At 41.7% G+C, this 27867-nt stretch overlaps 1 protein-coding gene across 1 annotated transcript; it reads left to right on the top strand.

The window, feature by feature from the left end:
• The first annotated feature begins 8669 nt into the window (after positions 1 to 8669).
• LOC131003830 (uncharacterized) lies at positions 8670 to 13183 on the top strand. Its single transcript, XM_057930383.1, has 4 exons — positions 8670 to 9713; positions 9870 to 10316; positions 10455 to 10739; positions 12389 to 13183. The coding sequence occupies exons 1-4, from the start codon at positions 8670 to 8672 to the stop codon at positions 13181 to 13183; spliced, it is 2571 nt and encodes an 856-aa protein (XP_057786366.1).
• The last annotated feature ends 14684 nt before the right edge of the window (positions 13184 to 27867 follow it).

Genomic DNA, 27867 nt, shown 5'->3' with positions numbered 1-27867 from the left:
TTATTACGCCTGAACTTAATCAACCTGCAGGGTTTAGCGTAATAAACCTTATTGAGCTCCTTAAGGGGATGTCATTATCCTATACTGGATACGGGTACTAATACAGATAATCAAATATCATATATTAACCGCTATCACCCAAGATACAGAGTACTCGAGTTAGCATTTAACTCTCGCCCATAGTAAGTCAAAGTGATATACGAATTAACATATATATCTGAATACTTATTAGTATTAAGATTTATGAGTCACCGAGATCTTGATTCTTCACTTAAGTCAGATAGAAGAATACATCTCAACTGTTGGTCCTATCAATACGTAATGACGTACCAGTATAGACAAGTAGCCAAGACAAACTACTTCCATCTATACTGCAGCCTAAACCAATAACTTGTCCTAGAGTTATTTCGGCTGTGATCATATTATATCTCTTAAGGTTATTCCAATTATATGGTCTTCTGTGATCTACAACACACCATATAATCTACTTATATAGAGATAAAGAACATACATATGCAATCATGAACACAATCAGATAGGAGATTAGATAGTGAACTTAGGAAACATTGTATACAAGCATAAAACGTTCTTGCTTTCAGTATACAAATCCAACAATGTCTTGTCCACGACAAGGTATGCAGTGTGATCATTGACGGTGGGAGTTGCACGAATGTGGCAAGTAGGTCCATGGTGGCGAGATTGGGGCTGACCGAGGTAAAACACTCCAAACCGTATCGTTTGTAATGGCTGAATGAGACCGACGTCGTCAAGGTTACCAAGCAAGTGAAAGTACCATTTTGCATTGGGAAGTATGAGGACGAGGTGTTGTGTGATGTTATTCCCATGCAGGCAAGCCATATCTTGTTGGGTAGGCCGTGGAAGTTTGATCGACGTGTTACTCATGATGGATTCATCAACAAGTACTCCTTTGAGTATAATCAAAAGAAGGTGTCACTTGTTCCTCTTAGCCCTAAACAAGTTTATGAGGATCAAGTGCAATTGCAAAAGGAGGCGGAAAAGGTGAAGTCTAAGGAGCAGCCCGTGGAGCAAAATGAGATTGGTTTGATACATAAGTCCTTTCTTACAAGGGCTAGTGAATTGAAGTGGGCTGTGAAGGAGGAGAGGCCTATTATTGTGTTGCGGTTCAAGGAGAATTTGATCATTACTAACGATCTCTCTTCTCTACCCCCTTCTATCTGTTCTGTTTTGCAGGAGTTAGATGATGTCTTTCCCGAAGATACACCTCATGGCTTACCACCAATTCGAGGGATTGAACATCAAATTGATTTTATGCCCGGAGCTACACTACCGAACTGACCAGCCTACCGAACCAATCCGGAAGAGACAAAGGACTTGGAGAGGCAAATCAGCGAGTTATTGGCTAAGGGGCATGTGAGGGAGTTTGAGTCCTTGTGCGGTACCTGTTCTACTCGTACCCAAGAAGGATTCAACCATGAGGATGTGTTGTGATTGCCGAGCCATTAATAACTTCACGATAAAGTATCGCTATCCTATTCCGCGATTAGATGATATGCTGGATGAGTTGCATGGCTCTTGTGTGTTTTCCAAGATTGATTTGCGTAGTGGATACCATCAAATTAGGATTAAGGAAGGCGATGAATAAAAAACTGCTTTTAAGACAAAATTTGGTTTGTATGAGTGGTTATTTATGCCCTTTGGTTTGACTAATGCTCCTAGCACGTTTATGCGTCTTATGAATCATGTTTTGCGTACTTTTATTGGCAAATTTGTCGTTGTCTATTTTGATGATATCCTAGTATATAGCAAGAGTCGTGACGAACATGTTGAGCATTTGAGGTCCGTTATGGGTGTGCTTAGGAAAGAAAAGCTATTTGCTAACCTTAAGAAGTGCACTTTTTGTACGGAAAAGCTTGTGTTTCTTGGTTTTGTTGTTAGTGCACAGGATGTACAGGTTGATGAGGAGAAGATACGAGCTATTCAAGAGTGGCCGACTCCCAAGAGCATTGGAGAAGTTAGGAGTTTTCATGGACTTGCTAGCTTTTACCGGCGGTTATCAAGAAGAACGTGGAGATCAAGTGGGGATAGGCGCAAGAGGAGGCGTTTGCGTTGTTGAAGTACGAACTGACACACACCCCGGTATTATCTCTTCCTAACTTTTCAAAATCTTTTGAGATTGAATGTGATGCTTCTGGTGTTGGTATTGGTGCAGTTTTGATGCAAGAGAGACGACCCATTGCGTACTTCAGCGAGAAGCTAAGCGGAGTGACGTTGAGCTATCCTACATACGATAAGGAGCTACACGCCATGGTGAGAGCGTTACAAACGTGACAGCACTACTTGTGGCCCAATGAGTTCGTTATTTACACGGATCATGAGTCGTTGAAGCACTTGAAGAGGCAGCACAAGTTGAATAAGAGGCATGCACGGTGGATGGAGTTCATTGAGATGTTTCCCTACGTCATCAAATACAAGCATGGTAAGGAGAATGTGGTGGCTGATGCACTTTCTCGGAGGTATGCCTTGATCTCTACCTTAGATGCTAAGTTGCTTGGTTTTGAGTGCATTAAGAGTTTGTATGAGCATGATGATGATTTTGGTGAGATTTATCGAGCATGTGAGATATCTGCTAGTGGAGAGTACTTTAGACATGATGACTATCTTTTTAGGAGGAATAAGTTGTTTGTTCCTAAATGTTCTCTACGTAATTTGTTGTTGCTTGAGTCTCATGGTGGGGGTTTGATGGGACATTTTGGCATAGCTAAGACTTTAGCTGTTTTACATGAGCACTTCTTTTGGCCTCACATGAAATGAGATGTTGAATGAATATGTGGCCGATGTGTTATATGTAAGCAAGCCAAGTCTAAGGGGTGAGTTCCCATGGATTGTACACACCATTACCTATTCCTACAGCACCGTGGATTGATATCTCTATGGATTTCGTGTTAGGTCTGCCTAAGACTAAGCGTGGTAGAGATTCTATTTTTGTGGTGGTTGATCGTTTCTCTAAAATGGCACATTTCATTCCATGTCATAAATCTGATGATGCATCTCATATAGCTGATTTGTTCTTTCGAGAAGTTGTTAGATTGCATGGTATGCCCAGGACTATTGTTTCTGATAAGAATTCGAAGTTTTTGAGTTACTTTTGGAAAACTTTATGGTGTAAGTTAGGTACGAAACTTTTGTTCTCTACTACTTGTCATCCACAAACTGATGGTCAAACCGAAGTAGTGAATAGGACTTTGTCTACTTTGCTTAGAGCTATTATCAAGAAGAACATTAAGCCTTGGGAAGAGTGTTTGCCTCATGTTGAGTTTGCATATAACCGTTTTGTTCATTCTGCTACTAAGTATTCACCTTTTGAGATTGTGTATAGCTTTAATCCTTGGATTTATCTCCTTTACCCGAGCATGAGCATACTCACCTCGATGGGAAGCAGAAGGCTGAGTACGTGCGGCAAATTCATGAGAAGGCCAGACTGAACATTGAGCGCCGCACAAAACAATACGCAGAGCAAGCCAATAAAGGGCGTCGCAAGGTGGTGTTCGAGCCCAGTGATTGGGTATGGCAGCACATGCGCAAGGAAAGGTTTCCATTGCAGTGGTGATCAAAATTACTTCCTAGAGGAGACGGGCCATTTCAAGTTTTGGAGCGCATCAATAATAATGCCTACAAGTTGGACTTACCAGGTGAGTATAATGTGACTGATTTGAGTCCTTATGATGTAGGCGATGCTTTGGATTTGAGGACAAAATCCTTTTCAAGAGGAGGGAAATGATGCAGACCAGAGCAGAGATCCAGTGCATGTTCCAGTTGGTCCGGTGACAAGAGCTACAGCCAAGAAGTTCAAGGAGAGCTTAATGATCTTGGTTGAAGAAATCTGGAAACAAGAGTTGAGAAAGCCAATCGGAAATGGTGGAGTTGGCGAGCAAGGCACAAGCGTGATGAATCTTATTACGTGCAGAGCTGACGCGCCAGAATAGAGCCAAGCTCGCCAGAGCTGAATTCGTTGTGCTAGAGTAGGACTTCAGAGCAGAGAAAAGTGCCAGACCAGAGTAAAACTTCAGAGCAGAGCAGAGTGCCAGACGCCAGAGTATAGCCTCAGAGCAGAACAAATTGACAGAGCAGATTATACTTTCCAGAGCTGAAGTCCAGAGCAGAGCTGAAGTCCAGAACAGAGCTGAAGTCCAGAACAGAGTAGGCTAAGTTTCCAGAGCTGATGTTTCCAGAGCTGGCGTTCTCGCCAGAGTTGACCAACCTTTGCCGAACAAGTTTCCTTATTTTTAAGTTTTCTTGTTTTTACGTTTGTTTCATTCATTAGATTAGGTTTAGTTTTACCTATATATAAGGCTGCTGCATGTTGAACGAAATTAATTAACTTTTGATATATGAAATTTGTGAGTTTTATTCTCTCTTGAGATCTGCGAATTCTTCTTGATTTTTCCAAGAACGAATTCAACTTATCGACGTAACGGCGAGTTCAACCAACCCTCGTCGGGTGTCATTCAGCATCTCCGAGTTGCTTTATCAACATCACGTTGGGGTTTAGGGATTCGTTCGCCTAGATCATTCCGTGAGTTAGATTCAGAGATTTTGGGATTTCCATCTTCTATCGTTAGTTATTTAGTTTATCAAGTCTTCCGGTAAGCGTGTGCATTCGAACGGTCCGACAAGGATCATATTATTTGGTATCATTATCCAGGTTTTATTCTGTCTTCGTTCAAGGGTAGAAATTCTAGGGTTTCTGCATTTTTCGTTTTCTGTCCACGTTTTATGTCGTTTTAGGGTTTCGTCTCTTCATCTGCTTCCGTCTTGTCCATATGCCATCCGGTGAGAATTTTCTTTCGACCATACATACCTTATAATTCCATGCATATCTTCCATATATTCCATAATTCCATCCGTTCTTGAGTTCTTCAGAATCTACGTTTAGTAAAAGTTAAAAAAAAAAAATCCACACACATAGAGTATCAAAATTTCGAATTCAGCTTGGCCACTTGTTCAGGGGTGGCCCTAGTCATCTCTGCCCCTTTGCGGCTGATTATTGTGATCATGTAGGCTAGGGCAGGGACAAACCTCCGCAGAAAGTCGGGAGTTTTACAAAAAGCGTCCACCGTACCCTTGAAAAGGAGCTTGAGGAACTGGTGACCTTGGGGCGATAGGAAAAACTCCAGTCGTTGGTCGCAGGCCCCAAAGATATAGCCCTCCCGATGGGCTCTGATGCGAGCCTCCCTTCACCGCTTCTTAGACTTGTCGTACTCCTTAGAGTACCGCTCCTTGAATCTGTAGCCCAATTCATTGGTTTCCCGTTTAGCTTCCTCAAGGGCAGACTCCAAAGAGTTTTTCTCGACCTCCAGTTCTGTAAGTCTGGCCTGAGCATGATCCAGCTCTGCCACCAGTTGGGAGGCTTCCATCCCTTTAAGGGCCAATGCAGTCCTGGCCTGATGCAGGCTCCTCTCTACTTCATCAAAAAGCTTCACCCTGCGTAGAGCCTCGGTCTTCTGAGCCTCTTCTTGAGAATTAGCAAAGGGTTAAGTAAACAGGTAAAAAGAAAAAAAAAACACAAAAACACCAAGGGATGAGAGAAAAATATACTGTCATATAGGTGTGACTCAGTGATTCAGCCAACGCCTTACTCGAGAACTCGCAGGCGATGTCTTGATCATCCGGGTGAAACTGGGCTAACATCTGTTCATAATATTCCTGCCCCTCCATAGTAGAGACGGGGTATATCAGAACGGTGGTCCGGTCTTCAGGACCGCTTCCGGGCAGCTCTGGCTCTTGGGCTGTCGACTTGCCCAGGTGATGAGCCCAAGATTGTGCTCTATTTTCAAGTCTGTTTTAGGTCTAGATAGAGTCGTTTTCTTTTATTTTGTGTTGTTTGGTCGCCTGGGAGGGCGTAGTGCTTTGGCAGGGCTCGCATGTGGGCAGAAGGTGCTTTAGGGGTCAGAGTTGCTGCCACCTTCCGTGAAAGAGGCATGTGCCAGAAGCAAGAGGGATTCGGAGGTAAAACCACCCTTTATGCCCAAGAGTACCACACAGAAGCTAGCAGGCATTAGGAGGAGAATAGAGAAGGAAGTGAGAAGCGCAACAGACGGAAGAAGCGTGATTGTAGAGTAGGCGCTTGATATGGGCCGAAGGCGGCAGCATCCAAGAAGAGACCGATAAGGCTAAACCTGTGCCTTATCTAAAAGGAAAGAAATCTTCCAGATACTATGTCTGAAAGTGGATAGCATCGCCATGCCTTGCATGGATCCGACCGCAACAATATGGGCTGGGCCTTCCGTTGCCCTAGTCGCGCTTATATACACCCGAGGATCAGTCGAAGCCAAGGGTGTTGAAAAACTGGCTGCTGCGCATTTAGATTACGAGTTCTGGAGTTCAAGCTTGCCCAGGCTGTGGGCGTAGTTCTAGGTTATTTTGTTTATGCTCATTGCGGCACTTTTGGCCGTAAGCACTCTTTTATTTCTTTAAGTATTTTTAGTTTGTTTTTCATCATGTCTTTCGCTTTTGTTATTTACTTTATGTCTGGCTAGTTTTATATTCTGATTTGGGCAAGATGATCTAAGTATGAATACTTAACTCGAGAGGTTTAATTTGGGCATAACAACTGTATGAGCATGTTCCCGATACACTAGATTTGATTCCAATAAGGTTGTAACAACTTGGTTAATTAATTGATCACTAGTTAACTAGGGAGTTTTGGCCACAAGTAAACTTTGGACAAAGGCGAGATGCCATCGACCTCCAAAATAGTACAACGAGTGTTGGAGCCGTGACTGCGGTGAAATATCTGCGTAAGAGTCAAGTTGGTCTATCTAATTCTTAAGGCATTCTGGGCAAAGCACAACTAGCGATAGGCCATCGCAGAGAGCATGGATGTTGCCCAGGGTAGTTGATTTCCATTAGTGGTAACTTCTAAGGGATCATAAAGTGAAATGATAGATTGGGCAAGGGGTTTTTGCGTGTGTGACGAGTGACAGTAGGGGCACAATAATTCTTATGCCTATAACCATTGGTATGAGAGTATAGTAATCTATCTTTGTACCAATGATCGAGTGCCTAGTTCATGTTTAGTGATTGAAACCCAAGTCAGGATTGTTTTGTCATTTGATTCATTTACCTTTGTTATTTCAATTTAGTTGGAAACCCTGTTCTGCCCATAAGCACGTTGTGGTCAGAACCCGTCAGAATACAAATCCTTTTTAGTGATACCTTTGCAGGAGGAGTTACTGCTCAGTTCCCTGTGGATTCGACTCTGGACTTATCACTAGCTAGTCTAGTTGTGGGAATAAGATATTTTATTTGTGCGAAGCTTAAACGACGGCTTCGTCAAATTGGCGCCGTTGCCGGGGAACTAAGTTTCTTTTGTGATCAAAGTGTGAGTTTTGCCTTATTGTATGTTTCTTCGTCGTGCCAGGAGTGCAGGTAACGAAGATCTTTTGCTCAACGCGGAGATTGATCGACTAGTACCACTGAACAACGGGAACAGACGTAGGGCAGAACAAGAGGCACGAGAGAGACAGAGACGTAGGGTTAGAAGAAGAAAGAGAGATGGCGGAAAACCCAGAAGTAGTATATGACAATGCCAACAAAACTCTTCGGGATATGATGTTTCCAAACAATCTCAACCTCCGGCCCTCCGCCATCGTGCTACCGGAGATCACTGGAAATTGGGAGCTGAAGCATACACTGATTCAAATCTTGCCCAAGTACAGTATATGACTAGGGAGGACCCTTAAAGACATCTTCAGGATTTCGAGATGGCATGCGGAACAGTGCGCACTGCAAGCTAAGCCTTTGGTGTATACATCCGACTCCTTACTTTTCTGTTCTCTCTATTAGAAAGAGCGAGGGAGTGGCTGTACAATTTGCCTGAAGGACGCATCAGAACCTGGTAGGAGTTGCAGAGTAAGTTTTTAGAGTTGTATTTTCCAGAAGCCCGAATCCAGAATTTGAGGACTCGAATAAGAAACATCGAGATGGGGTCAGGAGAAATCCTCTACGAGTATTGGGGGAGGTTCAAACAAATGTTGGCCAAATGCCCACAACATCAAATACCGGACCATGATCTTATTCGGTACTTCGTGGGAGGAATTGGAAGGCAAGATAGGCAGTGGTTACATGCTGCTTGCGGAGGATCAATCCTGAACAAATCTGCAGCAGAAGCTTTCAGAGACGAAGAAGGAACAATAGTCAGAAACGCACCAATTTCGAATCCTTCGGCCCAAGATGATAAGTTGGGCAAGCTATGCAACATGTTCGAGAAGTTCATGACAACTCAAGGAACACCCAACCAGGGAATTCCCAGCATCCGAAAGTCCGTGAAAACTTGCCAACTTTGCATGGCAAATTCACATGCAACTGATGAATGTCCACAACTGTTCGAGGACGATGAGGTCAATGCTATTGGGCAACAACAAGGAGGAAGTAATGGGGGACATAATCAAAAGCCTTTTGAACCCTATAGGCAACAATACAACAACCAAGAATGGAGACAGCACGAAAATCTCAGGTACGGCAACAACAACTATCTGGGACAAAGCCAGGGGCAACCAAGTAATCAACAACAATACTCATAACAACCTCAACAGGCAAGAGGATCCTCCCTGGCAGAGCTTGTGCATCAAATGGTACAACAACACGTAAAATTCCAGCAAGAAACCGAAAAGTTCATGATGGAGACAATGGGAGGAATGCTGAATATTAATGCCCAAGTGTCACATCTTGCCCAAGCAGTAGCTCGCCTGGAAAGCAAACAGGGGGAACTTCCTGCCCAAGTGGAGGTAAAGAAAGTAAATGCCGTGACACTCAGGAACGGTAAGGAACTACCCGAGGTGGTTGGAAAGCAAACTGAGGAAGAACCAGAGGTTAGTGAGGAAGTTGGAATGGGGTCAGCAGATGAGGAAGAATTAGCTCAAGAAAGGGAAACTAAGAAGAAAGCAGCAGAAAAAGGCAAAGAAAAATTGAGACATGTTGAGCCCATAATCCCCTTCCCAGGCAGAATGGCCAGAGAACAGGAAAAAGAAGAATTGACCGAATTGGTGAAAATCTTTAAAAAGGTAGAAGTCAATATGCCCCTTCTGGTCGCACTACGCTCTATGCCCAGATGTGCCAAATTCCTAAAAGAACTCTGCACCCGGAAGGTTAAATACACTGATGATGCCAAGTTCCAGGTGGGCGAGTCAGTATTCACAGTTTTACAGCGAGATATGCCCATAAAGTGTGGAGATCCAGGGATGTTCTATATTCCTTGTGTGATAGGGACCATGAAGGTGGATAAGGCAATGCTCGACGTCGGGGCATCCATAAATGTTATGCCTTTATCTATGTATCAGGATGTGGAGATAGGATCGCTGAAACCTACCCGAGTAGGGATCCAACTGGCAGACAGGTCAAATTTGTACCCAGAAGGATTACTGGAGGACGTTTTGGTCAAAGTGGAGGAACTGATTTTCGCAGCAGATTTCTACATCCTTGATATGGGGAAATCAAAAGCACGCGACCCAGTTATGCTTTTAGGGAGGCCTTTTCTCAAAACTGCCAGGGCGCGCATCGATTGTGATACGGGAAAATTGACATGCCAGTTCGAGGGAGAGACAGTAACTTTCGATATATATAACGCCATGAAGCATCCCGCCGACACAGAGATGGTAAAAAGTGTCGATATAATCAGCAGGGTTGTTGAGGAGAAATTGCCCAGAACGACACTCAGGGAACCTTTCGATGTGGTAATTCAGAGCAGTACCACCGAGGAAGATGTTTAGGAGGAACAACTAAAAGAGGCGGTGAAAATGCTGAATGCATGGAGCGAAGTTATCAACTACACAGAAGCTCTGAACATTCCCACCCTGAAAGCTGAGGATCGATTGGTGCCTTCACTCTAGAGAGCACCCAAGCTAGAATTGAAGTCTCTACCCAAGCATCTCAAGTACATTTTTCTGGGTGAAACTGACACTTTGCCCGTAATCATCAATTCGGAGTTAACACCAGAAGATGAAAGCAAGGTTAAGAAGACTTTAGGTAAATACAAAGAAGCTATTGGATGGACCCTAGCTGATATTAAGGGCATAAGCCCTACAGTGTGTATGCACCATATATTGCTAGAGGAAGATGCAACTCCAGTCCGAAACCCCCATAGAAAGCTCAATCCAGCCATGAAGGAAGTTGTGATGAAGGAGATACTCAAACTATTGGATTTGGGCATAATATATCCAGTGTCCGATAGTAGATGGGTGAGTCCAGTGCACGTTGTACCCAAGAAGTCTGGCATACAAGTGGTGGAAAATGAATTCCGGGAACTGATCGCTACAAGGTTACAAATCGGCTGGAGAGTATGTATTGACTACCGCAAGCTCAATCAAAAGACAAGGAAGGATCACTTCCCCTTGCCTTTCATTGATGAGATACTCGAGAGACTTGCGAGAAATTAATATTTTTGTTTTCTGGATGGATACTCGGGATATATGCAGATTTGGGTTGCAAAGGAGGATCAGGGCAAAACCACTTTCACTTGCCCTTTCGGCACTTTTGCCTATCGAAGGATGCCGTTTGGGCTATGCAACGCCCCTGGAACATTCCAAAGGTGTATGATGAGCATATTCTCGGACCTCCTCAAAAACTGCATCGAGGTATTCATGGATGATTTCACTGTCTATGGGGAAACCTTCGATTCATGCCTCGCTAATCTGGAGAAAGTACTGCAAAGGTGCGTCGACAAAAGTTTGGTTTTGAACTATGAGAAATGCCACTTCAAGGTCAAAGAAGGGATTGTGTTAGGACACGTGATTTCAGGCAGAGGGATAGAAGTGGACAAAGCCAAGATTGAAATTATAGCAGAGCTTCCCTACCTAACAAACATCAAATAATTGCGGGGTTTCCTTGGGCACGCTGGTTTTTACAGAAGATTCGTCAAGGACTTTGCCAAAATTGCTCAACCAATGACAAGGCTGCTCCAGGATGAAGTGGAGTGGAATTTTGATGAAGACTGCAAATAGGCTTTTCACATTTTGAAGAACAATCTGATCTCCGCTCCCATAATACAACCTACAGACTGGGGGATGCGTTTTAAGGTAATGTGATGATTTATGCCTAATTGTTCTAATTTTAGGGGCTTGCATGTGCATATTTTAAGTTAAATCTTATGGAAATTGGTGCGTTTTATGGTGTATTTTATGCTTTGCAGGAGATTTAGGATTTCGAGATGAAGAGTGCAAATGTTGGAGAAGTTTGGGCTAAGAATTACGTTTTTGTGCATACTCTGGCATGTCAGAGAAGCGAAGCCCCGCATGCCAGAGCAGCGAAATGGGAAGCCAGAGAAATGCTCCAGAGCCAGAGCAGCGGAACCAATCCAGAGCAGCGGAACCAAGTCAGAGCAGAGAAATGCGCTCTGTCGCTGCAGAGCAGAGAAATCCGCGGAACGCCAGAGAAGCGAAGTCTCGCCAGAGGAATCATAAGCGCCAGAGGAATCATAAGCGCCAGAGGAAACCAATAGCCAGAGGAGTCGAATACCAGAGCAGAGGAATGCCAGAGCAGAGAAGAAATGCCAGAGCAGAGAAATGCGTCAGAGCGGAAGCCTTTTCTCTAACGGAAGCCATTTCTCTGACGACATCCGTTCCTCTAGCGAGAGCTGCGAATTCGGCCAGAGTAGGAGTGTTTCCAGAGCGCGCGTCACAGCTGGAGAGTTGCCTTATCTTGCACGATTCTATTGCCTTTATAATTCTACTTTGCATGGCAACTTCCATGGTGATCTAGAGGGATTCGAAGTCTATAAATAGGGCCATACTTTTCATTGTAACAATAATACTTTTGCCCTAGTTTTAGACGCCATCTTTGAGATCTGTTGGCATCCGAAACTTAGGATTTACTTGCTTTCTTAGTGCTTTCATAGTTTCGAGTTTTCATTGTTCTAGTTAGTTTTCGATTTCGGTTTGTTTAGTTTCTTGGATTGTGATTGAGTGACACAATTACACGTTCAAGGATTTTACGGTACTTCGTATTTAAATTCAATTTATTTCTGTTTAATCATGTTTATGCTTTTCGTTTATGTTTATGCTTTCTTTTTAATTATGCAATTTAAATTATGCACTTTAGTTGACGCCTAGATTAGTTGGTTTTTAATTTACAAGTATTTAATTTCATAAGTAGGTTTAATTTAAGTTCTTTAAAATCTTGCCTAGGGTTTAATAGTTCAATTCGCCTAGTTAATTTTAAGTTCGGTTTTTAATTAAGTTTTTAATTCCAAGTTTTAGTTTAATAATCAAACTCTTTACTGCTTTCTTTTATTGCTTTTTCCTACGATACTACTAAAAGCCCTTAAAGACTTTCTTTGAGAGATGACACTGGGTCAACTTAACATCACTAGGATGTCCTTGTTCTATTGCAAGTCAAACTAGAGGTGTTCTAGGTTGAGTCATGTGACGCCAGCGGATATGCCATCGGAGCAGTTCTTGGGCAAAAGCGGGGAAAGGAAAGTCATGTCATCTACTATGCCTCCAAAACCCTCAACGGGGCTCAGATCAGTTATTCCACCACAGAGAAAGAAATGTTGGCAGTAGTGTTTGCTTTTGAAAAATTCAGGTCCTACTTGCTTGGAGGAAAAACTACGGTCGACACCGATCATGCTGCTCTGAAGTACCTTTTGGCCAAAAAGGAGTCCAAACCAAGATTGATCCGATGGGTTTTGTTCTTGCAAGAATTCGATGTGGAAATCAAGGACAAAGCTGGGGCACAAAATCAAGTGGCCGACCATTTGAGCAGAATTGTGAGAAAGAAGGAAGGGGAACCAATTAAAGAGATGTTTCCCGATGAGCAGTTGTTCTATGCCCAAGGAAGGAGGGAATATCGTTGGTACGCAGACCTGTGTAATTACTTGTGTTCTGGATATATACCTCCAGGGTACACTTATGCCCAGAAGAAGAAATTGACCAAGGAAAGCAGGGAATATATTTGGGATGAACCGTACTTATGGAAGCAATGCGGGAATCAAATGTTAAGGAGATGCATTCCACAAGAAGAACAGGGAAGTATTCTGGAATTTTGCCATTCAAAAGAATGTGGAGGCCATTTTGGGCATAAGAGGACTGTGGCCAAGGTTCTGGAATGCGGGTTTTACTGGCCAACCATTTTCAAAGACAGTTACATGGCTTTGCAAGAACTGCCCTCAGTGCCAAAGAGAAGGAAACATAACCAGAAGGAATGAAATTACAATGGTTTTGATCATGCCCATGGAAATATTCGACATATGGGGCATGGATTTCATGGGACCCCTGCCCAGTTCGAGAGGGAACTTGTACATCCTGCTTCTGGTGGATTATGTCTCCAAATGGGTCGAGGCAAAGGCCTCTCCGACAAACGACTCAAAGATAGTGGTGAATTTTTTGAAAACTAATGTTATTTGCAGGTTTGGTGTGCCCAGAACAATCATCAGCGACCAGGGATCCCACTTTTGCAATTTCTCGGTCAAAAAACTTGATCAAAAAATATGGAGTTCAGCATCGGGTCTCAACAGCCTACCACCCACAAGCCAATGGTCAGGCAGAACTGTCAAATCGCATCATCAAAATAATCCTGCGAAAAACCGTTGGTCCAACAAGGAAAGATTGGAGTTTAAAGTTAGAAGATGCCTTATGGGCATATCAAACTGCATACAAGACCCCGTTTGGGATGTCACCATACAGAATGGTTTATTGCAAAATGTGTCATTTACCGGTAGAGCTGGAGCACAAGGCCTTTTGGGCAGTCAATAAGGTGAACTATGACTGGAATGAGGCGGGGCAATCAAGAAAACTTGAGATTCAAGAGTTGGAGGAAATCAGAAGAGAGGCGTATGACAATGCAGTTCTCTACAAAGAAAGAATGAATAAAAGTCACGACGCCATGATCACGAACAAGCAGTTCATCTATGGGCAAAAGGTCCTTTTGTACCAAACTCGGTTCAAATTTGCCTCAGGAAAGCTGAGTACAAAATGGACTGGGCCGTTTGAAGTACAAGCCCAATTCCTAAATGGAGTCGTCGAAGTCAAGAATCCAAAGTCAGGGAAAGTATTCAAGTTGAATGGGCAAAGATTGAAGGCCTATTATGGGCATGAACCAAGGATTGGGGAGGAGCTGGATCCATCCCCAGAAACAAATCACTCGGATAACTTTGGGGTAATACGTCATGCTCAGGACGATAAATAGAGCACTGGCCACGAGGTAACCTGGTGTTTCAGTTTTTCATGTTTTGTTTTTCGTAAGTTTATTTCTTTCCTTGTTTTTCCTAGGAACTAGATTTTGCCCACAGCTGCGGGTAGGATTGAGTTTCCCGCCTTCGCGGGAATTTGAAATTTTATGTGCAGGTACCAGGAGAAGGAGTTTTGGGCAGAAGCAATCCAGGGTTGGGACGTTCGATCCAAATGCAAGCAGGGTTCTCGGGCAAAACACTGGTCGAAACTGTCTGACGCACGTCACATCATGTGACAGTTGTCAGCCCTATCCGTCAAAAACCCTAAACCTCTACCCATGACGTCACTACCCTCAACCATCCAACTTCCCATAATCACCACCCCATTTTCTCAGACCCTTCTCATACAAAAACCACCACCGCACCACCATGGTCTCCACACGGCCGAAGAATAAACTCAGATGAATACCCCAAGGCACAAAACTCGACCTCACCGGAGAAAACCCCACACCATCCAAACCAAATCCACCAAGAAAAACCTCACGTCCGAAGTCCATTCCAATGGAAACCACACCACCTCCATCATCCAAAACCCTGCCGCAAGCCGAGAGCCCCTCGCCGGTAGACGAGAACGTCATCGACCAACTCACGGTGGAGATTGACGTACCAACCCTTGGCACCAGTGAACCTCATGCAATCATAGAAGAGGGCAAGCCCGCATCGGAAATGGCGAAGAAGAGTGAAGAGGAGCCTGCGAAGAAGAAACAACCGCCCTCTGCCTCAAAGAGAAAGAAATCGGCCACGCCGGCCGAAGGCTCGTCGACTGAGAAAAATGAACCTTCGGGTTCAGTGCTGCAAGAGGAGCAAGGGGAATCCGGCGAGGATGCAAAGGAGACACCAGCCAAGAGAAGAAACAGAGCTCTGAACCCAACCCCAATTCGGATGATCAAAGGGGAGCCGGCCTCCGCCTCGAGAAGCAGGAAGAAGACAACTGAGCTATCGAAGAAGAAGGGGATTGTTGTGCCCAAGATCCCGGATATGGACTCACTAGAGCAATTGGGCGTAGTGGGGAAGATTAAGGAGTATTTTGCCAACATAGGATGGGAGACATTTTTGGAATGGCCGAGCCACGCGTATGAGGAAGTGGTAAGAGAGGTTTTCAATTCGGTCCAGGTGGACATCAACCCCACTTGTGGCCCTCTGGGCGCATGAGCTTCTCCATGAAGGGGGAAACAAGAGACATGTCCGTGAACGAGCTGAATTTGGGAATGGTGAAGTTGAAGGATCTGCAGAAAAATGAGTACAAGGAAGCCAAAAGAGGAGTCCCAACCTTTGACGCCCAGAAATGGGATGTCATGTGGGCAGACATTGGGGATGGAGGTCTGTTCAAGACACAAAAGGTCAAGGGGCACAGAATCCGTGATTCTGCCCTTAGGATGTGCCACCGCATCCTCTCCTACTCTCTCTTCGGGAAGCTGGACAGCCGGAATGCTATGTCTAAAAAGGATCTCTGCATTATTTTGGCAATGAACAACAATGTGAAGTTCAACTTCGGGGCCTTCCTGATTGAGCACATAGAATCCATCATCAGCAAACCCAATCAAAGGCTCTTGTGCATCTAGTTCACCACCGCATTTGCTCAACTGAATGAGATCGAGATCGAGGAAGGAAACACCAGGATCGAGGCAGAGAAGCTCAATGTGGAGGCTTTGATTCAAATGAGGGATGTGAGAATGGAGAAGGGTGTGCCCAAATTCACCAATCCAGAGAAAAGAGAAGTTTCGGCGGCCGAAGGCCAAAGCCCTGCTGTGGGCAAAGGAAAGGAGAAGTTGGAGGAGTCGGAGTCGGAAGATGGAATTTATTTCATACTTGATTTGTGAAGTTATAAGGTTGGTACTTAATTATTTTGAGTCACTTAGCCTATATTTCCCTACCTTAACCAATGTCCCTACATTATAACCCAAAGAAAAAGACCTTTTTGATCTTAGTCCTGGCACACTTTTAGTGATGGAGATTGTAGAAGATTAGCAAGCCTATGGTAAGTGATCTGCATTGCATTGAATTCGATGAGAGCATACACGTCCTATATATTCCATCAAATTGAGAGTTGAGTGATACACATACCTTGTGAGATTCAATTGTTTGGAATGTCAAGGTTGATTTTGCTATAGGTTGTGTTTATTGGTGAATTTTGTGCTTAATTATTGAAGATTTGATAATTCAATCATTCTTTATCTTTCGGAGGCATCGATGAGCTAGATTTCTTACCCATTCGTGTTATTGATTGTGTTCTTCTCATTATTCGAGGATGAACAATGGCTTAAGTTTGGGGGAGTTGATAACACTCATGTTTCCATGGTTTTTAGTGTTCATATGATGTTAATTTTATAGGAAATTGAGTGTTAGATGATTGTTTTGTGCTTAAATTGCTTTATCATGTAAAACATGATTCTTACTCGAACTTTGTAGGAAATTACAGGTTTATTGAGTCTGAATTTGGAAAACTGTGCTGAAATTAAAGTTGTAGATCGTCTCAATACGAGTTCGTGAGCGCAAACGGATTGCAAATCGGAGTTCGGACGAGAAAGTTATGGCTGAAACAAAAACATCGCGCGCAGCAGTCAAAACTCGGCGGTCAACGACTTTGACCGCCGAAAATGGGCATTTTGAAGAAGAAATTCGGCGACCAAAACGGCGGGCGCCGATTTGGTCGCCGAAATCTCTGTTTCAGTTTTGCACTGCGAGTTTTAAATTCGGCGGGCGCCGAATTTGGTCATTTTTCAGCACAAAAACGGCGGTCAACTCGGCGACCGCCGAATTTGGCGGGTTTGCAATTTTTTCTGATTTTTAGAGTTCTTCTGGGTTCCAAACACTGTATTTTACCCTGACACTTTAAATAGGTCCTCTTTTTGACCTATCTGGGGTTCCCAGCTTTTATTTTTCTCAGTTTCATAGCTTTAGATTATTATTGTTTTTCAGTTTTTTACAGCTTGGATTGGATTTCTATATAGATTGAAGATTCAAGATTTTTCATTCAGTTTTTATATAATTCAGTTTTTATTATTGCTTTCTTCTTTATTATGCTTTTATTTTATTTTATGATGTTTGGCTAGTTCTTTTATCTGAACCTAAGGTTTGTACAAAGTTGATGCAGCCCGAACAAAGCCAAGCTCGCGCCAGAACAGGGCTAGCAGAGAAATCAAGCTCGCCAGCGGAATCAAGCTCGCCAGTGGAATCAAGTTCGCCAGCGGAATCAAGCTCGCCAGCGGAATCGAATTCCAGAGCAGCGAAGTCGTCTCGTCCCGAGCAGATGAATCATCCCGCTAGAGGAATCCTCCCGCCAGAGGAATCGTCCCGATAGAGGAACCTTGGCTTTGCCAGAGCAGAGTTGACCAAGCTTGCTGAACAAGTTTATTTTTGTTTCCTTGTTTATTTGTTTCCTTTGTTTTCGTTATTTCCTTATTTAAATTAGGGTTTTATTTTGCCTATATATATGGCGGCTGTGCGGAACGAAATGACAACTTATATCTTTTATCAATCAAATTTGTGAGATTATTCTCTCTTGAGGACTTCGAGTTCTTCCTGAATTTTGCCCAAGCAAATTCAACCTATCGACGAATCGATGAGTTCATCATCCCTCGCCGTGTGTCATTCAGCGTCTCCGAGTTACTGAATCAAATTCACGTTGGGGTTTAGGGATTCGTTCTCCTAGATCATTTCGTGGTTTAGATTCAGGGGTTTTGAGATATTCCATACTTCTATCAGTCTTTAATTTGTATTCGTTCATTTTTTAGTCTTCCGCTTACATATCAATTAGATCTGTGATTTCCATATCTTTTACGTTGTTACTCGTGTTTTCCGGTGAAATTCCATAATTACCGGCCCGGATCACATCAAAAGTTGATTTAATATGTGTGTTTGATTTGTTGATATCAATTTGCCCTCCAACTTGTGATTCATGATTCCTGGTGCCTGTTTTCATGTGAATTACCTGATCAATAATTTACATGTCTAGTTGTTCAGTTTGAGTCTTGAATGCGATAATTGTTCAGCCGATTCAGGAATGCATGATATAATGTTAGCCTTGAGTCTTGAATGCGACGGGTGAAGCTATAGGAATCTATTCTTTGTGTGCTATTTGGAGTTAATTTATTCCTTGGAGTCTTGAATGTGAAAAGGGGTAAATTAATCTACGTTCATAGGTGTTCGTTAGAGAAGCCTGTCAATAATATAGTGATCTTTCATCAGGGTTGGATTAAATTGGTAATTGAATTAATAGATTAAATGCATGTAATTAATTAGTAAAAGTACATCCCTAGGGTCAGAGTATTTTATTATTTGAATTTTTATCCTATTTTATTTGCTTTATTTTGATTTTAGTTTTATTCTTCATTCTTATTGGAGTTTGCCTGAATATTACTAGAGTTTATTTAGGATTACTTAGAGTGATTCGTTATAATAGTCCTTGTGGATACGATACTCTACTTGCTGTTTCTGTGCTACGATTACACTGTTTAGTTGCAGTTATTGTTGTTAAGAAATTAGCGATCAATGCTTTGTTAGGTTTTGTTTTGTTTTCTGTTTCGTCAGTATCTGCTCTTGGGCAAAGCCGCATGTGGACGCTTGAGATTGTACTCTGTTTTTGAGTCTGTTTTAGGTCTAGATAGAGTCGTTTCATTTTGTTTTGTGTTGTTTGGTCGCCTGGGAGGGCGTAGTTCTTTGGCAGGGCCCGCTAGCGGGTAAAAGGTGCTTTAGGGGTCAGAGTTGCTGCCACCTTCCGTGAAAGAGGCATCTGCCGGAAGCAAGAGGGATTCGAAGGCAAAACTATCACTTATGCCCAAGAGTACCGCACGAAAGCTGGCAGGCATTAGGAGGAGAATAGAGAAGGAAGTGAGAAGCGCAACAGACGGAAGAAGCGTGATTGTGGAGTAGGCGCTTGATATGGGCCGAAGGCGGCAGCATCCAAGAAGAGACCGATAAGGCTAAACCTGTGCCTTATCCAAAAGAAAAGAAATCTTCCAAATACTAGGTCTGAAAATGGATAGCATCTCCATGCCTTCCATGGATCCGGCCGCAACAATATGGGATGGGCCTTCCGTTGCCCTAGTCGCGCTTATATATACACGAGGATCAGTCAAAGCCAAGGGTGTTGAAAAACCGGCTGCTGCGCATTTAGATTACAAGTTCTGGAGTTCAAGCTTGCCTAGGCTGTGGGCGTAGTTGTAGGTTATTTTGTTTATGCTCATTGTGGCACTTTTGGCCGTAAGCACTCTTTTATTCCTTTAAGTATTTTCAGTTTGTTTTTCATCATGTCTTTTGCTTTTGTTATTTACTTTATGTCCGGCTATTTTTAAATTCTGATTTGGGCAAGATGATCTAAGCATGAACACTTAACTCGAGAGGTCTAATTTGGGCATAACAACTGTATGAGCATATTCCCGATACACTAGGTTTGATTTCAATAAGGTTGTAACAACTTGGTTAATTAATTGATCACTAGTTAACTAGGGAGTTTTGGCCACAAGTAAACTTTGGGCAAAGGTGAGACGCCATCGACCTCCAAAATAGTACAACGAGTGTTGGAGCTGTGACTGCGGTGAAATATCTGCGTAAGAGTCAAGTGGGTCTATCTAATTCTTAAGGCATTATGGGCAAAGCACAACTAGTGATAGGCCATCGCAGAGAGCGTGGTTGTTGGGGTAGTTGATTTCCATTAGTGGCAACTTCTAAGGGATCATAAACTGAAAGGATAGATTGGGCAAGGGGTTTTTGCGTGCGTGACGAGTGACAATAGGGGCGCAACAATTCTTATTCCTATAACCACTGGTATGCGAGTATAGTAATCTATCTTTGCACCAATGATCGAGTGCCTAGTTCATGTTTAGTGATTCAAACCCAAGTCAGGATTGTTTTGTTATTTGATTCATTTACCTTTGTTATTTCAGTTTAGTTGGAAACCCTGTTCTGCCCATAAGCATGTTGTGGTCAGAACCCGTCAGAATACAAATCCTTTTTAGTGATACCTTTGCAGGAGGAGTTACTGCTCAGTTCCCTGTGGATTCGACTCTGGACTTACCACTAGCTAGTCTAATTGTGGGCACAGGATATTTTATTTGTGCGAAGCTCAAACGACGGCTTCGTCACCAGGCTAATGGCCCTCTTCTTGCGAGTCAGGGCCTCCACCTTTTCCTTAAGAGGGTCTTTTCTCTTCCTCTTTGGGGCAGTCTTGGCAACCCCCGGACGAAGGGTAGAAACAGGTTCTACGTCGAGGTCTTCTATGTCGTCATCGACTTGTTTATCCTAATCTTCATCTCGGAGCCTGGTAAGGACTGTGGAGATGGTAGTGACCTGTTCCAATACAGGGTTGGGGCGGCGAGGACCAGGATGGAATGACGTATAAGAAATGGGGACTGAGGAGACGCCCTCAGTCAGGGGGATGTCGATGGAGGAAGGGATGTCTGTCGGGCCCCCGAACTCTTGTGTATTGTTGACCGTCTTTGACGTGTCAGCATCGAAAGGAGCAGCTCTGGGGGTGTCATCCCTAGGAGTTTCAGCCCTGGGAGAAGGCCCTCGCAGTCAGCCATCCAATCCATTTCTGAAATAAATAAGAGGAGGGTTAACGTCAAACATATCTTACCATCACGCAAAAAAAAAAAAAACCAACAAACAAACTAATACCTATTCTTGAATTGGGAAAACGGGAGAATAGCCCGTTTGCTGCCAGCGCTGAGTTGTTCTCTACTAAGCGCCGGGAAGGAAAGGGCTGATTAGAGTGAAAGGTATTTAGCCGATCGAAAATGGCTAAATTCTGGTCAGAAGGAGGGGGCAGAGAAGGGAGTGGCTGGGTATGCCTCTCCGGGTGCCAGATCACGTTAGCAACCTCGGCAAAGGCACGCAAGGTTCCTTTGTTAGTAGAAACTATACAATACTTGTTTACAAAATTTTTGTCCGTAGAGGGTAGCTTACTCATAAAGGTGGTTTTATATTTTTTGTTGGTGGAAAAACTGTAATGGGTGTTGGTTTTCTTGAGGACTTGGGTCTGGCAAAACAGCTCTGTCGTATCTCGGCAGCCATGGTACTTCACTAATATATAGAAGAAGAAGGCTCGCCGCAGATCTGACGGGGTGATAACACTCATGTTTCCATTGTTTTTAGTGTTCATATGATGTTAATTTTATAGGAAATTGAGTGTTGGATGATTGTTTTGTGCTTAATTTGCTTTATCTTTTGAAACATGATTCTTACTCGAACTTTGAAGGAAATTTGAAGTTTATTGAGTTCGAATTTGGAAACCTTATCTGAAATAGAAGTTGTAGATCGTCTCGATATGAGTTCGTGAGCGATAATTTACTAATCTACGATCGTTGCTGCTCTAGCGAGAGTGATTGATTAATTAAGTGATCTCTCATCATAACTGGATTAAACTGGTACATAGGATTGATAGATTTATTGCATAGATTTAGTTAATGAATTTACTACCCTAGGATCAGTTGTCATTTAATATTTGATTTTTCTACGTGCTTTTATTTGCTACTGTTTGAGTTTAGTTCTAGTTAAAACCTTCTTTTTATTCGTTTGCCTGTCTACTGTTATAGTCTGTTTAGGAGATAGCTAGAGTTATTTCGTTGTGTCAGTCCCTGTGGATACGATACTCGATTGCTGTTTATACTACGATTACACCGTGTTAGTTACGGTATTTTTATTGCTAAAAAATTTGTGATCACGGGGCAAGTTGGTAGAAGGGGATACGGAAATGATTGTAGATTGTTACAAGAAAGGGGGGTGAGGGTAAGCACAGCCCTGCAGCCACCTGCTGCTCCCAGAGGGCGATGTGATGTTGTTCTCCCTTAAATTAGAGGACCCTCGATTGATTTATTGTCAGGAGGCGGAAGGTTAAGCCAGGGATAGGTCCCCGTAAGACTTTTTCCAGCCTTTTCATTTCTCTCACGGTCATAATCGAAGAAGCGACATAAGAGGAAGACATCTCTACAGTTTCTAAGAAGATTCTACCTACTATTTCTCTAGAAGTAGAAGGGATGACTGCGGTTTTTTACAGAAACACAACCGAAGGAGAAGAGGAGGGAGATAATACATAAGTCTGGCCGCGGAAATGCAAAGGGAGTAAACAAGGATCGGAAGACGTTGAGAAATCATCGAGTGAATGGCGGAAGCATACAACGGTCGGAAACTGCGGAAGAAAGTCGAAAATGCCGAAAATGGGGGAATGGGGGGATGAAGAGCCTTTTATGTGTTGATAACAGCGCGGAGTACGAGGGACTGCATCGGTGCAATCAAGGCATGACACGTGGCATTTTCAAACGGATGAAGAAACTGAAAGGGCGTCTTTTTCTGAAAAAGAGAGAGGTGATTAGATTGCTGGGGTCCATGTAACTGACAAGTATTTAATGCACCTGCAGAGGAGAAAGGGCAGCGCTGAAAATAAAGAAAAGTAATGACATGGGCTAATTGAGCGTAAGCAACAAGAACGCTCAATTAGACTGGGGGGGAGTAGCTAATGAGGAGTAAGTATGCGTAAAGTGAAGGTTGACAACACCAAAGGAGTCAGCGCTGGGAATAACTACGAAGAAAGGAGCCTGGATAGTGTTTTTAGGGGAAAACGTGAAGGGTAAGGGATTCAGGGCCACTTCAAGAGTTGTCTCGATTGTGAATTCAATTTATTTTCAGCATTTCGTTTTGCATATATATATATATTGGGTGTTCTAATTTTATTAGTAAGTATTAGTAGGAAATGGTTTATATTTATATTTATATTTATATTTATATTTATATTTATATTTATATTTATATGTATGCTCATGTGCATTGATTGGTTAAACATATTTTAATTATGATTTCATGATTTATTTTAGAAACGGCGCGCAAGATTTAATCTTTAATTACTTTACACGTGACAAACAGAAGTAAAGGTGGGGTGATTTTAATGCATTTAAGTCATCTATCCTTATTATATATTTTGCTCAATTAATTATGTGATGCAGTTGAGAATAAGCTCTAGACCTACGGGTTATGTGATACAGTTGAGAATAAGCTCCTGACTTACCTACGTGTTATGTGATGCAGTTGAGAATAAGCTCATGACCTACGGGTTATGTGATGCAGTTGAGAATAAGCTCATGACCTACAAGTTATGTGACCTAGCCTATGGGCTATCTTGAAAGTAAGGGCATGGCCTACAAGCTATGTGATAGATGCTATAATCATGTATTTATTGATGTATTTCATATAATTTGGATAAATGCGCCCCCACTGAGTTTATTGTACTCACCCCAAAAGAATATCTTTTTCAGGAAAAGACTCGGGCGATGAAAGACGGGGCGAGTGATGATGGTCAAGAAATTAAGAAGAAGATGTTTTTATTTTAGTTGGAGCAAAAGGCTCAAATTATTATGCTTTATTTAATGTTTTCGTTGAAAGATAGATTTTGAGTTATTTTAAATGTTTGAATTTTAATATTTTATTCAAAGTACCTTTTTTTTATTTAATACGAAATTGGGGCGTCGCGACACAAAATTTCTAAATTGTATTGTGTAGTGAACTTGATATATGAAGAACGTTTACGTGGATTTTGTAAAAACAAAAGCCTTTATGCGAAGATATAATAACATCCTTTCATTCACGAACAACTCGATAGAGTTTTGCGTTTGTGTAGGCTTTTCGTTATTCTGAACTTGAGGAAGTTGGTATGCTATATTATGATGAAGAATCTTCGACATCCAATGTTATATCTCTCCCCGTATTGAAGAATCTTGCAATTCTACATAATTTTCAATACTGCTCTTATTAGATATAGCTGACGCTCTAAGCAGTGCATCAATGCCAATGAGATCAGGAAAGCTCCCACTAAATCTTCATCTATACCATCTAAAAATTAAAGTTTTCTTCCTCAATGTTGATTTTGTGGTTCTCAAATCTTGCCAAGATCTAACTCCATGGGTTTAGGTATCATCATTCGGGACCATGAAGGAAACTTTATTGCTGGCAAATCTATAAAAGTTTCAGGTTCACACAGTGGAAGAGGGAGAATTGATGAGAATCAAGGAATCTCATGGCTTAAGGATTGGGTCTTACTCAGGGTCGGGTGGAGTCCGATTCCAAGTGAGCATGCGAGGCCATCAGTTCATGCGAGAGAAACATAACGGAGGTGGGTGCTATTGCCTCTTATTGCCGAAAAGAGTTGTTGTTGTTAATGGGTTTCCACATTCACCATATTAAGTGAAATTAAAATGTTATTGCCCATTGTTTAGCAAAAGCTGCGAGAGAGATTCCTCTACTTCATGATTGGAATGAACTCCCGTCTTCTGTGGTAGATCATCTTCACGTCCATGTTCGTGTGCTTAATAATACTCTCTTCTTTTCCTCTGGAAAAAAATAAATAAATATTGTCATACATAAGTTTTCTATCAAGCCTCAACATGACTCTGCACATGATATAATTACGAAGCACATATTTAAGATCTTTGATCGATAGGTATATATATATATATAAACAATAATAACATAATCATATATTTAAATTTGACCGAAGATCTAATTTATGCAATCAAAATATTCGTACTAAATATAGCTACTCTAGTCATTTCTATCAGACACATGGGATTTATTTTGATAAAAAAAAAATTACAGTATTGACTGTGATGGAAATTTAATTTTTTAACGTTGACCTGTCTTTTCAAACAATATTAATATTGAAGTGTACCTCACGGTATTGCTAAACCAACATAATGTCCCTCATTTTAAATATATTAAGCGTCTTGCATTTTTCACTTAAATCAGCATCATGCTAACGAGGTCGAATTTAAGTGGTGGGACTAAGCAGAGAAGGTTGGAGAAGCATTCGGAGCACGACAGTGACATAGCGAGTGACGAATGCGACCATTGATGATTGGCCGTTAATCTCTTATGATCATTTCAGTTGGAAACTTTTTGCTTCGATTATTGCCAGATATTCATCGGAATAGTCATCGAAAAATGTAGGCCGCGGGAGATGAGTGCTAGGTTAGAGCCTTTCATAGAATTAAAGAATGATAGGGAGTATGTAGGGAAAGAATTCTAGAGGAAAATTGATTTTCCGAATCTGATTCCTCAAAAGTTGAAGATAGGAGACAGCTTTGAAGATAGAAGAGAAGGCTAGAGGTTGGCTCTAGATCACGTGGTGTGCGAAGTTTGAATCTGATTCAAGTAGTAGAAAAAGAGCAGAGAGGCAAGCGAGGAATGCCTCGCCGGTTCCAAAAGTAGCGAGAGGGTAAAGGCGATATGAGGAAGGGGTGGCGCAAGCCGACGGTCGTCGGCCTTGCCGAATTTTGCGAAGGCACGTCGGAATTGGTGGAGTGCATGGCGGCGTCGCAGTCCCAGTACACAAATTTTTTTTGCATATTAAAACAATTTTTCCAGGTAGATAAATAAGTCCATGTAGACACGCCATGTAGGAACTCCGGCTATCTACATCAATTTCTGATAGCTGGATAATTTTAATAGAACACGGATAATATTTTTTTGATAGATTGGGTATCGTATTGGTATTATCATTAGGTTGGAACATTTATTAGAATTCGCTAAAACGATGATACATAAAGTGACCTTTACCCTTTATTTATTATGATGCGTAACGCTTTATAATAATAATAATGTGTAATGCTAATTCTGATTATCAAATAATTTAAATTTATTTAATAACTATAATTATCATTACATCTTGTACAAAGTTGAAAATTTATTTTTTCAAATTCAAAATTTTATTGAGTAATTGATGTAGAGTATTTTATTTTATTTTTTAAACTTATTTTGCATTTATTTATATTTTGATTCTGTTTAATATTTCTATATATTTAATTAAACATGTCATTTAATTTCGATGTTTGACATGCATCGCAACAATTGGCGTACTAGTATATAGTTATGTTGTAAATTAATCTGTCATTTCCTAGTAAAGTTGTTGTAAACAACCGCTTGCAAACTATTCGGAGCTTCACTCGAAAAAAACTCGTTCAAGTTCCTTTAGTAAAGTTCGATAAATAAATAAACTAAACTTGAGCTTGGTAGTATTCGGCTCGTTAGATTGAACGTGTACGTTAAGTGATTCGGCTTGAAAAATATAAATTGTTAGCAAGTACAAGTTATATTTAGAGTGGATTTTGAAAATAGTCACTTTGGAGTATATTTAAAAATTGTCCACTAAGATTTAAAAAAAAATTAAAAATTAGTCACACTTACCATTTTACCCTTGCATATAAAAATTTAAAAATTACCCGCGCATTCTACCCAGTTGAATTCACAACCAGCATTCATTTTAGTTATGAATTCAAGTAGTCGTGAATTTAAGTTTTAAAGCTTGAATTCACAACTAGAAATAGTGTTGGTCGTGAATTCAAGTTTTAACGCGTGAATTCATAACTAGGAATATTGTTAGTCGTGAATTCAAGCTTTAAAACTCAAATTCACGACTACTTGAATTCACAACTAACAATAGAGTTGGTTGTGAATTCGAGATTTAAAACTCGAATTCACAACTAACACTACCAATTTAGTTGTGAAATCATCAAACTGGTTGTGAATTCTAATTTTAAAACTTGAATTCACAACCAAAACAACAAGTTGTGAATTCGAGCTTTAACGAATTCACAACCAACATTAACGACTCAGTTGTGAATTCATCGAGCTAGTTGTGAATTATAGTTTTTGTTGTGATTCATAGATCTAGTAGTGAATTCATATGAGTACGCAGCAGGATCTTCTGGAGGTTCAAATGCAGATTGCTTTGGATGGATACACTGAGGATTTATTTGAGAGAGAAGTTGCGGCACAGGCTCGCATCAATACTGCTCTTACCCGTTATAGCGTTCTCCTGCAGCAGAAGAGTCATGCTTATTGGTTGAAAGATGGAGATCGTAATTCCAATTTTTTTCATGCTCTTCTCAGATATAGGCAAAAACCTCATATTCTTTCACATCTGGAGATTGACGGTGAACAGGTCTATGACCAGGATCACATTGGTAGTCATATTGTAGATTTCTTTTCTACTTTATTTATCGTTGATGATCAAATTCTTGATGATATCGTTGCTGTTGAGGCCGTCATTGATCATGTTATTTCGGATCAGCATAATAACATGCTTATTCGTTCTCCGGACGACGAGGAAATCACGATGGCGGTGTTCAATATGGATTCGAGTAGTTCGCGGGGCTCGGATGGGTGGGTTTTCTGGGAAGTTTTATCAGAGTTGTTGGTCTGTTATTAAGATGGACATTTGGCGTGCGGCACAAGCTTTCTTCCAAAATTGCTATCTGCCGTCTGGTTGCAATTCTAATACTCTCGTTCTGATCCCAAAGAAAGATGTTATTCGCTCGATTGTTGATATGCGGCCTATTGTCTTGTCTAATTTTTTATTCAAGATTATTTCTAAAGTGTTGGCGAATCGTCTGAACCAAGTGGCTACTGTTTATGTTTCTCAGCATCAATTTGGTTTCATAAGTGGACGCTCTATCCACGATTGTATTCTGATGGGCTCTGAATGTGCGAATTGTATGAGTCGCACTGGGAAGGTCGGAATATGGCTTGTAAAATTGATATCAAGAAAGCTTTTGATACTCTCAGCTGGAATTTCTTATTGAATGTGCTTCGAGTTGCGGGTTATCATAGCACTTTCATTCGTTGGATTGAGGTTATTTTGCATTCGGCCAAAATTTCAATTTTGTATAACGGGC

This window comes from Salvia miltiorrhiza, unplaced genomic scaffold (genome assembly GCF_028751815.1).
Source record: "Salvia miltiorrhiza cultivar Shanhuang (shh) unplaced genomic scaffold, IMPLAD_Smil_shh original_scaffold_273_2, whole genome shotgun sequence".
Lineage (NCBI taxonomy): Eukaryota > Viridiplantae > Streptophyta > Magnoliopsida > Lamiales > Lamiaceae > Salvia > Salvia miltiorrhiza.
The sequence above is the reverse complement of the archived record's forward strand: the minus strand, read 5'-3'. Positions and strand labels throughout refer to the sequence as shown.

Bases quoted from the DNA above. Each gene is read 5' to 3' on its own strand.
- LOC131003830 (XM_057930383.1), top strand. From the start codon at position 8,670: ATGGGAGGAATGCTGAATATTAATGCCCAAGTGTCACATCTTGCCCAA. The intron at 9,714-9,869 runs GTAATTCAGAGC...CCTTCACTCTAG, and splicing joins TCAGGGAACCTTTCGATGTG to AGAGCACCCAAGCTAGAATT. The intron at 10,317-10,454 runs GTATGTATTGAC...GGATATATGCAG, and splicing joins GGTTACAAATCGGCTGGAGA to ATTTGGGTTGCAAAGGAGGA.